Source organism: Rhipicephalus microplus, chromosome 1, assembly GCF_043290135.1.
Source record: "Rhipicephalus microplus isolate Deutch F79 chromosome 1, USDA_Rmic, whole genome shotgun sequence".
NCBI lineage: Eukaryota > Metazoa > Arthropoda > Arachnida > Ixodida > Ixodidae > Rhipicephalus > Rhipicephalus microplus.
In genome coordinates this window covers 245,873,870-245,886,245 of record NC_134700.1, presented here as the reverse complement: position 1 = coordinate 245,886,245, position 12,376 = coordinate 245,873,870, and the positions used below count along the sequence as shown (strand labels likewise).

General features: G+C 48.7%; 2 protein-coding genes across 2 annotated transcripts in view; both read left to right on the top strand.

The window, feature by feature from the left end:
• LOC142814169 (uncharacterized) overlaps positions 1–12,376 on the top strand; it is a 578,033-nt gene that overhangs the window by 101,930 nt on the left and 463,727 nt on the right. The gene's annotated exons all lie outside the window — the stretch shown is intronic.
• Positions 2,513–12,376, top strand: part of Rlb1 — a 32,924-nt gene continuing 23,060 nt past the window's right edge. The window contains exons 1-5 of the mRNA XM_037434480.2: positions 2,513–2,714; positions 2,774–2,862; positions 3,344–3,410; positions 3,477–3,548; positions 5,636–6,024. Of these exons, the coding sequence (XP_037290377.2) occupies positions 2,688–2,714; positions 2,774–2,862; positions 3,344–3,410; positions 3,477–3,548; positions 5,636–6,024 (644 nt within the window). The 5' untranslated portion in view covers positions 2,513–2,687. The remainder of the gene's footprint in view (positions 2,715–2,773; positions 2,863–3,343; positions 3,411–3,476; positions 3,549–5,635; positions 6,025–12,376) is intronic.

Sequence of the window (12,376 nt, the reverse complement as noted above, 5' to 3'; positions counted from 1 at the left end):
GCTGACATCAGTGATCTTTAGGTAGCAGAGTTGCGTCACTGATAGAACTCGCCGCTCGCGCCCCCATTCGCCAAGCGCGCTTACTTTAGGAAAAGCCAACTTTACGGCCGCGCGGGTGCTGGCGACCACCACCACGGCTGCCCAAGCAGTCCAGCGAGGCGATCCCGCTGAGTGCGGAAGCATACTTCGTTGGTGCTGTGATTTTGTCTTATGTTGTCAGTTTTTAGTGAACGCCAATTATGTTAGTGGTGTCTGTGCTGCGCAGCGCCGTGACTTAGTGCTGCGCAGTTGCCAGTATGATAGTAAGAAAATTGTCGTTTGCTTGCGGGATAGATCTGGCGATTGTTTTATCAAGCCACCTAATTAATCGTTTAAAGCGGTAAAGAACTGCGGGAAACTAGCGATTTGCTAAACTTAAGTTGCCGCGAATCGTGTACATGATTCTCGACAAGTCAAGGTTTTCTTGTTTGCTGTGTAAAACAAAAATATCTTCCCACGGTGACTGCCATCTATCTAAGACCATTATTTATTCGAGTTTTCCTTTTTTTTCGAAGCAAAAGTTATTGCGGCAGCGACGGGTGTGAACGAGCGAGAAAACGCATGGAGCCGCTGGGCTGCGTGGTCTCCTACATTCGGAAGGGGTGGCTTTTCTGCATGACATGAACGTCTGAGCGGTCAATATGGCGAATCTATGCACAACTCGATCTGCTACCTAAAGTAACTCTACAGTGACTCGACCATCGACGCCCATGGATCAGTGGCCGTAGCAAACCAAACAGCAGTATATAGGTGTTTTGTGAGCAAACGCGCACGACAGGCAGCTGGAACACTTGGCCGCTTGCCGAATCCAGCTGAAGACTGATGTCCTTTCCTGACATGCACGTAATAGATTGAGGTGCAGGTGCTTTCGCAGAGAGCAGATAGCCGTTTATAGTCCTGACTGCTGATTGATTTGATTTGTGGGGTTTAACGTCCCAAAACCACCATTTGATTATGAGAGACGCCGTAGTGGAGGACTCCGGCAATTTTGAGAGGGAAAACTCCGGAAATTTTGGAGGGAAAACTCTGGAAATTTTGACCACCTGGGGTTCTTTAACGTGCACCCAAATCTGAGTACACGGGCCTACAACATTTCCGCCTCCACCGGAAATGCAGCCGCCGCAGCCGGGAATCGAACCCGCGACCTGCGGGTCAGCAGCCGAGTACCTTAGCCACTAGACCACCACGGCGGGGCAGTCCTGACTGCAGAACTTCTCATACTGAAGCATTCGTATTCTATTCTGCTTGAACCAAAGCTCAAGTTTGCGGAGCGACGTACGGCAACGCCGCGCCTGGTTGTTGGCATGACGGAAGCTCTGGGGAGGGCGCACTGCGCAGGCGTTTCACCGAAGCGGGAGCGCGTGCCAGGCGCATGCAACACGCGCAGAACGCGTTCTGCTGTTGGTGCGGGGAACTTCGGCGCCGTGCTGTTTTGTGGCCGTGCCGTCAGCTTGGCGCTTTAAAACGAGACGCTCGCTGTGCGAAGTTTCCTTTCTGTGATGGCAGAAACGATCCCACGGAAGCGTCGGCGAGTTCCGCAGTGTGTCGTGGGCTGCACCTACAATGCAGGCAACACGGGCCGTCAGGCTAGACCTGCCGTGCCCACGTGGGAGCAGCCAAGTTGCGCGTGGCAGCCGCGGCACCTGCACTGGACCAAAATAAAGTTGCTCTCACTCACTCACGTGAACAGCTGTGTAGGTTCCCCGGCAAGTCGTGCAGGGGTACCGAACACGTACTGAGTCGCGTTCTCGAAAAATAGAGCGAGCATCGATTGCTCGAAAAAACGAGGCGAGCACTTCATCTTGATTGATTCGCAGTGGTCATAGCTCAACTTGCTGTCTCGCGGCGAAGTCAGTGGCTCATGCTGCCGCGGCACGGAGGGCATGACTCTAAAACCGTATAAGTTTAGTTTTTATTTATTTTTTAGCACGACGCAAACGTTTGCGCACGACAGTACACGACTGCTGCTTCTAGATACCACAGCGAAACAACAATGATATGATTTTCATAAACGCAAAAGCAGCACATCTATAGAGTACGCCGTTTCGTGTCGACAGAATAAGACTTAGCTCGCGAGGCTAGAGTGTACTAGTAGTAAGGCATACGTCGTACACGATATGTTGTGACGGACTTGAGAAATGCATTTCGCTGTCACTAGTGCGCACTCGTCTTCTATCGTCTGCTTCACATCTGCTGCTTCACATGTGCTTGTCCAGCTCAGAGATATTTTTGAAGCCGCTCAGCAGGTGCGCGCGCGCTCTGCATGGGTACGTAAGCGAGCTGCAGCGCGTTGGCGGGAAGGGAAAACGCGCGATATACATCCATGATTTCTACTTTTGCACCAGAGATGACGCTGCTTAAGCATACTCACAAACATAGAGTTAATATAGAGACTCGCTCACAGAGCCACCATGCGTTGCTTTGGCTCTCTATTCCTACGACTGACCCATCGTCATCGCGCACACTCTCAGGCTGCGCTGAGGTACAGTGGCTAGCCACTGTAGCTGAGGGAAAGCTCGCTCTCAAAGAAGTGTAAAGAAAACAGCGTGGTATGGTTCCAGTGAACATCGTGATGTACCGTTCTTCGTTTCGCTAGCTAACGTTTTCACTGATTCGGAGTCTTCCGCGAATGCACGTTAAATATCAAGATGGAGAAAATTGCTGTCAATAACCTGGTGAGTGCGACCAACGTTTTATTTTAGCAAGGTTTCTGCACGTGACACTTGTTTCGCAGGTCGTGGTGCTGCGCGGGCTGCTCAAGACGGAGAGAGTCTTCCTGATTAAGAAAATGACATCACAGATAAGGAAGCTCCAAGATTCTAAGTAAGCATGTATTGTGAGACCGCATTAACGGCGATAGTCTAAATACCCTACAGGAGACCTGATGCATTCATCGTCTAACACTACTCGAAAGCGATATCCATCTGTGCTGGTTAGAGCAGCACTGACATCTTTTCGGTGGAGGGGGGCTGTCAGTCGACCGTCTTTAACCATTGGCAATGGTTTAACGTTCCTGCTCTCCCTAAACCTTTTGCACCGCAGGTTGCATTGCTCTGCCTCGCGTATCGCCTCACATTTGAACAAGCGACGATGTAATGTCATTACATCGCCGTAATATGTGTCACAAAGACGTCACAAATTTTGCCTATCTGTGACTTTCATGATTTCCTTACGTCCTATAATTTATCTCGGACTCTCGTGCGCTGTCATTCAATTTACGTACTACTCATATTGTCACCCACTTTTCTCGTGTGATGAGGCCTTGATGAATGTTTATCTTCGTTTCCTTGCTTGTTCGTAATAGAGGCCCGGACGCCGAAAAAAGAATTCAGAAGGCTGCGCGTTGGAAAGACCAAGTAAATTATTTGAAGGTGAGCAAGTTGTACTTACCCCCATATTTGTTTTGTTGCATCAGTAATTCAGCGATGTTGTTTCAGAAAGTTGATCTGATCACCGTTGCACGCCAAGCATTAGCTGCTGAAGAGCCATGGAAGAATGTGCTTGTTCGGGTACGTAAACAAGAGTACGTGCTAGCATGCATTATCTGTATATTATGCGTGACATAGTTATTCATGTGGCTTAGGATTATTGTGAACTTTAGGCATTGTCACAAGTATTTTATTCTGTGTGCGTGCTAGTGAAATGAGAGGCAACAGTTGCATACTGGGCATGTCTCTCTGACAAGAGCACGTTCACCTCAAAATAGTGTCACATCTTATTATTTATTTATTAGTAAGGCTTAACGTCCTAAAACCACTATTTGATTATGAGAGACGCCATAGTGGAGGGCTCCGGAAATTTTGACTACCTGGGGTTCTTTAACGTGCACCCAAATCTGAGTACACGGGCTTACAACATTTCCGCCTCCATCGGGAATGCAGCCACCACAGCCGGGATTTGATCCCGCGACCTGCGGGTCAGCAGCCAAGTACCTTAGCCACTAGACCACCGTGGCGGGGCAATTGTGTCACATCTAACCTGTGGCCAGCAATTCCAATCTCCTTCAATGTATCTGCCCATTAGACAAGCACCATTTCTACAGCCGCTTCTGTCAGGCTCTGGCATTATGAGAGGCGCACTTTAGTGCTCTTGCTTAATATTTCCACTGCTGGCCCTTAGTGAGGAATTTTTGCCGGGGGTTTACCCACTTGCTGAAGACTATTTTACAAATACGTCTTTCCTCATTAGTTGTTTTTGACTCCCCCTCCCCCATCAGAATTTTGTCGGGATAAGAAGGCTTAGGGTGCCCCCGTAGCTATGGGCCTGATATTAAAGAGTTTTCGAATAGGGGCCCCAAAGAAATATCGTCAAAGTCATTGCGCCTGCGCAAAACCGCGTTTGGGTTGGGGACGCTATTCCTCGAATTGAGTGGAAGACCTAAAGCCTGCCCCAAATGTTTTGGGTCAGACACACGTGATGGCAACCACTGAACTGACGGCTCTTGGCCAAGACTAGAGTGACTTAGAATAGGGGGAGTGTCCAAAGTGCCGCAGACCCTATTAAAAAACTCATCGCTCCTGCTTAACCCAAAGCATCCATATGCAAAGTGCTTTTGGAGCCCCTATTCGAAAACTCCCTATTCACCCTAGATGTACTACTTACATGTGGGTATAATATGCAAGGCTTTGTTGCATTAACTTGAATAGTCTTGGATGCAATATATTACATGCCTTTTAGTATCTTGTATCTGCAGTGTTTCATCATCGATTATGTGCATCTGAAATTTTTTCATTAAATATTCTTGCTCTGATGAAATGGTTCGTTGTTATATTAACTGATTACAATAACTTTAAGAGTTGACATATTTGAGCCAGCTTGTTTTCATGAATGAGTATTTTTTTTTTTTTGCTTTCAACTTTTAAACATTGCCCAGAATGCCCGTTCATTTTCTAAAGCTGAGTGTGAATGTGATGAAGAAAGTTGCACGAGAAATATGACGATATGGTTAACTGTGTGGCATGTTGCAGATGCAAAATGCTTGTATGCACATGAACTACTGTCATTCCCAGAGTACATTATTGTTACTTTGTGCCAGTACTTGCGGGGCCAATTCTTCCAAGCAGTTTAGAGTGCTGCCTGAGTCGTTATGCTGGTTATGTCTTTCAGGAGTCTAATGGTTTAACCAATTTGTTCAGTGACCACATGTTAAAAATTTAGTTGGGCTAAGCAAAAAGGTGTTTCTTGACAGCTTCAAGGCAGGGAGTAAACTGGCCTTTATTGATGAGTAAACTGGGAAAGGCACTTGAGCCTTTGAAGAAAACAATGTGAAACGACAAAAGGAAATGCACTTAGGGACAATCATGCCAAATGTGAGGGTAGTGAAATGTAGCATTGAAAAGCAGAGACGCTGTCTAAATGTGATCGATGGCTGCCATGGTGCCGTGATCGCTGGTGAACATCCTTACCGCCAAACTTATAGGTATAATGTACTGACTGACATTTGCCACTAGTCTTTCGACAAAATGCAATCAAAGGGATCATCCACTGGCTTTAGTTATGATGGGGTCGCTTCACAGCACTAGTGGTGTTCTACATGTGGTTTCTGCTGCGACAGTGTAACATGATGTCTGGTTAACATTATGTGTTTTCTTTGCAGTCTGATGCCACTCCAGAGCAACGTGCTTTGGCACGTCTGGCAGATCGTCCGAGAGTGCAGAAAGTCATTGAGGAGTTTAGGAGTGCCAATGCTGATTGGAAAGATTGGCTGCCAAAAGTCTATGATGCCTGGGAGAAACGCAAGCAAAACCGTTTTGCTGTTTCTGGTGAATTGGAAACACAACCGGTGAATCAAGCTGAAGAAAAGTGTGAGATAAGAATTTTGCCTGAAGGCAAAAATACTGCCAAAACGCCGATAAAGAGCAAATCGGTGTTCAAAGGTGTCAAGGTTATCTCTTCAGGTGCCTCAAAGCCCGAGGTTAAAAAGACAGTCTTACAAAAAACTGGTGAAGAGAGGGCCAAAGAAACATCTATCACCCAATCTTCAGGGTATGTCTCATGTAGTTTTTTATGTGTGTTCTTGTCGGAGCTATTATGTGAACGGTAATGACTAAAGGGACGTTATACCAGGTGTTTATGTACAGGTTTCAAAAAGCCTCTTACCATCTTCTGAAGATACAAAGAACTCGTACATTTTTCCGTCCTGTAATTTCCTGTCATTTTACTGTGCTTTGAAATATCAGCAAGGTGGTTCAAAAGATTTAACTATCAAGTGCCTAAATAGTCCATATATAAAAAATTTCAGCTGCGATTTTTGTGCTACCATGCTTTGCCACGTAGTCACATGCCTGTTGTTTCTTGTTCTGTTTGGCTGCTGTGTGTAATCTGCAGATTTCTTTTGGTGTAGATGCTATTGTATCACATGAGTAGAGTTGACAGCTTGTATATAGCTGAAAAGTGCAAAGTCTTGATAGGTGCAACATTCGGTATTGGCATGGTCCACGTGTCTTCTAAATAGAATAAGCTGTTAAAAGGAAATAAATGTCCGGGGAGAGGCTAGCCTAGGCAAGGATGTAACCGTTCTTGCCTTTGAACACAGTGATTTAAGGGCCCTTCAGCATACTCTTAAAAGACCACTGACGTCAAAATTTCAAATGCGAGATGTTCGTCTTCAATTCTGCTGTGTGTTTGGGTGCCTCCGACAGCCTTAATGGCAAACATCGCCTTAATTTTATTATGGTTATTAGAGATAGTGGTATTCAAAGCTAGTGTTAACATGACAAATTTAGTAACTTCTCAAGCTTCCTGTAGCGTTTTGCCAGTTTAGTGGTCATAGACAAACGTGCTTACGAGATGTATGATGGGACAGAGCATATAGACTTACTACGGATGAGAATTTGTGCAGTCCGTGCTCTCTTCTTGTCTCTATTCTTTGCGAAAATGCCCATCCATAATGCAATACCAACCCGCCTAATGCTCGGTTCTTCTAAGCTATAGACAAGTTTTTTTCCTTACAGCTAAAGCTGTTATGAGATCACAACAATGGCCGTTTTTGTTGTCGTAATTGTCCTTCACCGCTGGTGTTTATAACTGCTATCTAAATAAATAAAAAGACACCTCTGAGAGAATAGGCTTCAAACTCGAACCCAATGCGTGACAACCCAGTATTCTACAACACAGCCATGCCAGTGCTTGGAAATCCTTTGTAAACAGAACCAATGTCGACTCTCATTGCGAATCGGTGAAGGAATCACGTTAACATGTGTAATAGAGCATGTCAGAAGAGTAAAATAAGAGCCAAATGCGACACAATGCGAGTTGTGTAATGAGTGGGTCGTTGAGTGCTTTGAACCCATTACAAAAGACTTGGTCATAATTCTGAGTCATCAGCCACAGCATCAAAAAAGCGCATATAATGCTTTTGTAGTGAAGAGGAATGCCCACTACTGCAGCGACATCGACATGTTGGCGCGAGGCACGAGCTAGGACTGCCTGGTTGCTGCTGCGACGCTGCCCGTACATCTGGCTAGCTCTTGCTGCTTTTGTACTGACGCTGATACCGCTTGTGACCTTGCATCTACATTATATTTTGGTGGAGAGTGCTGCGGTCTTCCCCAGTCCTGGAACTGCGTAGCCGAAAGCTGCCGTCCGTCATGCCTGACGACGCTGTCTTCACACCCCCACCGGCTTGGCCACGCAGGAGCTGTCCCGGTGCCCAGCTCTTGCGAGAACCCGACATCTTCAGTGGCACCGACGAGAAAGACGTTGAGGATTGGCTGGAATCTTATGAACGAGCCAGCGCGACTAACAAATGGGATGATCCCACAAAACTTGGTACCGTGATGTTTTATTTAACGGATGTTGCCAAGCTGTGGTACAGATACCATGAGGCGGATATCCCCACTTGGACTACCTTCGAAACCTGTATCGCAGATGTTTTTGGACGCCCTGGTGTACGGAAACTTAGCGCAGAACAACGCCTATGAGGCCGGTCCCAACAAACTGGTGAGACATTCACCAGCTACATAGAGGACATCCTCGACCTCTGCCGGCGTGTCGACCCACCGATGGCAGAAACTGACAAGGTGCGACATATCATGAAAGGCATTTCCGACGACGCCTTTCAATACTTCTCTCCAAGAACCCTGTCACTGTCTCTGAGGTCATCGAGTTGTGTCAAAGTTTCGACGAGCTGCGACGACAGCGTCTTCTCACGCGACGCCCTGACGTCCCGGATGACACTCTCTCAAGCCTGACCACCACATCTGACCTTCAGTCGCTACTATCGCAGATCAAGGAGTTTGTTCGTGCTGAGGTTGCTCGTCAGCTATCGCTGCTATCAACAGCCGGCCAACCACCGTCACCTCTGCCAGCAAACATTCGCCAGGTCATCCAGGAGCAAGTTTGCGCGGCTCTGCCATCTGCCAGTGACACTTCACCATTGCTGAGCCCTGTTGCCTGTGCCGAGGTAAATGCACCTCAAACTATGCTGAAGTGGCGGCTCGACCACCTCTTCAGACTTTTACGACACTTCCCTCAGCCCTGCCGCTCCGACCCACTCCTCGGTTCGCTCAGCCAAGGTCCGTCCAGAGTAGTGGACAATGGCGTACACTCGACAATCGCCCAATATGCTTTGCCTGTGGGCTACCTGACCACATAGCGCGATACTGCCGTCGGCGCGTCCCTGTCTACCGTCAGAGCTACGACCAGACCTTCGAACCTGCCCTTTATGTGCCACCGCGCCCTTCGTTCACAGGCTCTCAGCCCCCCGACCAGACGTCGTCGTACGCCGACCACCGCCCTCCTGTTAACAGCCGCTCGCCATCACCTCGACGCCGCTCGCTATCGCCGATGCGTCGTCGTCCTTCATCGCCGGAGCGGGAAAACTAATTGCCACAGTTCCAGAGGCAGGAACTGCGTCTCCAGCGAAAAGACCAAGACCTCTCACTTCACCAACAAATGTTCTGGGCGTACATGTGGACGGCGTCGCTGTAATCGCTCTTGTCTACACTGGTGCCACAGTTTCCGTGATAAGTGCTAGACTCTGCCGCTTGCTCAAAAAAGTTATGACGCCACTAGCAAGTATATCACTTCGTACAGCCAGCGCAGATCACATCACACCGGCCGCTGCCTGTACTGCTCGCATCGCAATTGATGGCCCCATTTATGTCGTTGAATTGCTAGTGTTGGATTCCTGCTCCCATGACCTCAATTTGGGCTGGGATTTTCTCTCCGCTAATAAGGCCGTCATCGACTGCTCTCGCGCTGAGGTGGCATTTGAAGTGTTTGACGACGCTCTATTATATGATGCTCATGGAACCGGGAACAAACTATTAGTTGCTGAAGACGTAATCATACCGCCGCACTCTTTTGCCCTTACCTGGGTGTCTTGCAACTCTCTCGCCGAGTCTAGTGCCCTTTTCACGCCTTCTGCTCTTTTCGTTCGTCGCAAGTGTTCGCCGCTACCTTATGCCCTTCTAGAACTTCATGACGGCGTCAGCAGACTGCTCATCTCGAACCTGTTGTCATGTCCTGTAACACTACTTCGGGGTGAGTGCGTCGAGCGTGTTTACGGTCTCGATCTTTATGCAATTATCGACATGCCGGCTGGTCTTTCCGTCGAACACGAAGTCGCCGGAGTGACCTGTGCCTCTTCGCCGCAGACTACTAGTCCGGGCGTACTGAGCAGCTCCATCGCCGACACGTTAACCGTTTCGCAACGTGCTCAGCTTCTACGACTGCTGAACAAGTTCCGTTATTCCTTCGACTGCCAGCATACTCCCCTCGGCCGCACGTCAGCCGTGTGTCATCGCATCAACACGGGTACCAATGCGCCATTGCATCAAAGACCCTATCGCGTGTCCGCAGCCAAGCGCCAGGTTATCGATGACCAAGTAGCTGACATGCTCAAGCATGGCGTCATCCAGCCTTCGAACAGCCCCTGGGCATCTCCAGTCGTTCTCGTTAAGAAGAAGGACGGGTCAATTCGCTTCTGTGTTGACTACCGTCGTCTTAACAAAATAACTCAAAAGGACGTTTACCCGTTACGGAGAATCGACGATGCCCTTGACTGCCTCCAAGGTGCGGAGTTCTTCTCTTCTATTGACTTACGGAGTGGCTACTGGCAAGTCCCTCTGGCACCTGAAGATCAGCCTAAGACGGCCTTTGTCACACCTGATGGCCTTTACGAATTCTGTGTCATGCCTTTTGGTCTTTGCAACGCACCTGCAACATTCGAGCGGATGATGGACAATCTTTTGCATGGCCTGAAGTGGAAAACATGCCTGTGCTACTTGGATGATGTGATTATATTTTCACCGGATTTTCCAACACATCTCCGCAGGCTAGATGAAGTGCTGCAGTGCCTAACTGACGCCGGCCTTCAGCTCAACCTGAAGAAATGCCGCTTCGGCGCAAGTCAGCTCACCATCCTCGGTCATGTTGTATCTAAAGAGGGTATTCTTCCTGACACCGCCAAGCTTCGGGCAGTTGCAGAGTTCCCTAAACCTGCGTCTCTGAAGGATCTGCACAGCTTTCTTGGCCTCTGCTTGTATTGCCGCCGCTTTATTCGGAATTTCGCTATGATCACCGCCCCCTTGACTGAACTTCTACGTAGTGACTCGAAAAGTTACGCTTGGTCACCCGCCTGTGACGATGCTTTCGAAAAGTTGCGCCGCCTGTTAACCTCGCCGCCAATCTTGCGTCATTTCGACCCGACTGCCCCGACGGAGGTACACACTGATGCCAGCGGTGTTGGACTCGGCGCCGTGCTCGCGCAGCGCAAATCGAGATTCCAGGAGTACGTAGTCGCATACGCAAGCCGTACCCTCACCAAAGCGGAGAAGAACTATTCTGTGACAGAGAAGGAGTGTCTGGCAAATATATGGGCTCTAGGTAAATTTAGACCGTACCTATATGGTCGCCCTTTCGACGTAGTCACCGATCACCATGCGCTTTGTTGGTTATCTACGTTGAAGGACCCCTCCGGCCGTTTAGCTCGCTGGGCTTTGCGGTTGCAAGAGTTCAACATGCGTGTTGTCTACAGGTCTAGCCGACGTCACACTGATGCCGACGCTCTATCACGCTCACCTATGTCCTCAGAAAGCCCTGCATGTTTATCTGCCGTGGACGAAATAGTTGCGTTCCCAGAAAACTGTGACATGGCGTCTGATCAACGCAAGGATGACTGGATCAGCTCTCTTCTGCGATTCCTTTCAGATCCGTCGACTTCTCCATCTTCTCGAACGTTGCGCCGTCAATCGGCTCACTTCGAGGTCTGCGACGGCCTCCTTTATCGCAGGAATTACAAGTCTGACGGCCGAAAGTGGTTACTGGTCATACCTCGCCATCTTCGTGCTGCAATATGTTCAGCTTTCCACGCTGACCCTCAGTGCGCACATGCGGGCATCTTCAAAACATACGCTCGGCTTTCCTCCCGGTTTTATTGGCGAGGCATGTACACCTTTTTGCGCAAGTACATTCAGTCATGCCCGCAGTTCCAACGACGGAAAGCTCTGCCTGATCATACCTCTGGTCCGATCCAGCCAATCCCTTGCCCAGCCAGGCCTTTTGACCGCATTGGGATCGATCTGTACGGGCCTCTTCCATTCACGGCTTCCGGAAACCGTTGGATTATTGTCGCTGTCGACTATTTGACGCGATACGCAGAAACAGCCGCTTTGCCTGCTGCCACGGCACGCGACGTATCTTCTTTTCTCCTTAGGCACTTCATTCTCCGTCACGGCGCACCGCGTGAACTTCTCAGCGACAGAGGACGTGTATTCCTCTCTGAAGTCGTCAACGCACTCCTTGCCGAATGCCGTATCATTCACCGGACTACCACCGCCTTCCATCCGCTGACGAATGGATTGACGTAAAGAATGGATTGACGTGAGTAGCCAGGATGGCTCCTTTTCCGACGGGGGACGAAGTGTAGTGAAGAGGAATGCCCACTACTGCAGCGACATCGGCACTTCGGCGCGAGGCACGAGCTAGGACTGCCTGGTTGCTGCTGCGACGCTGCCCGTACAGCCGGCTAGCTCTTGCTGCTTTTGTACTGACGCTGATACCGCTTGTGACCTTGCATTTACATTATACTTTACATGTTTGTAGCAAGTATCGCATTTGTCTGCAAAATTAATAGCAGTTTAATCAGTACATCCATACTTGACGAAAATTATGATATATGGCATAATGGGTGCAATGCAAGTGTACTTGTAGTAGTTGCCCTAAGAGTGTTTGAAAAAAGGCTCTAGAAAGGCTGCTCTTTCAGCTTTCGTTGTGATTGTACTGTGTATTCCATTCAGATTAGTGTTTTTTGCTATTCTCCGTAATGTTCTCACCACTGGGCTCACGTTAAAGAACCCCAGGTGGTCAAAATTTACGAAGCCCTTCCACTACG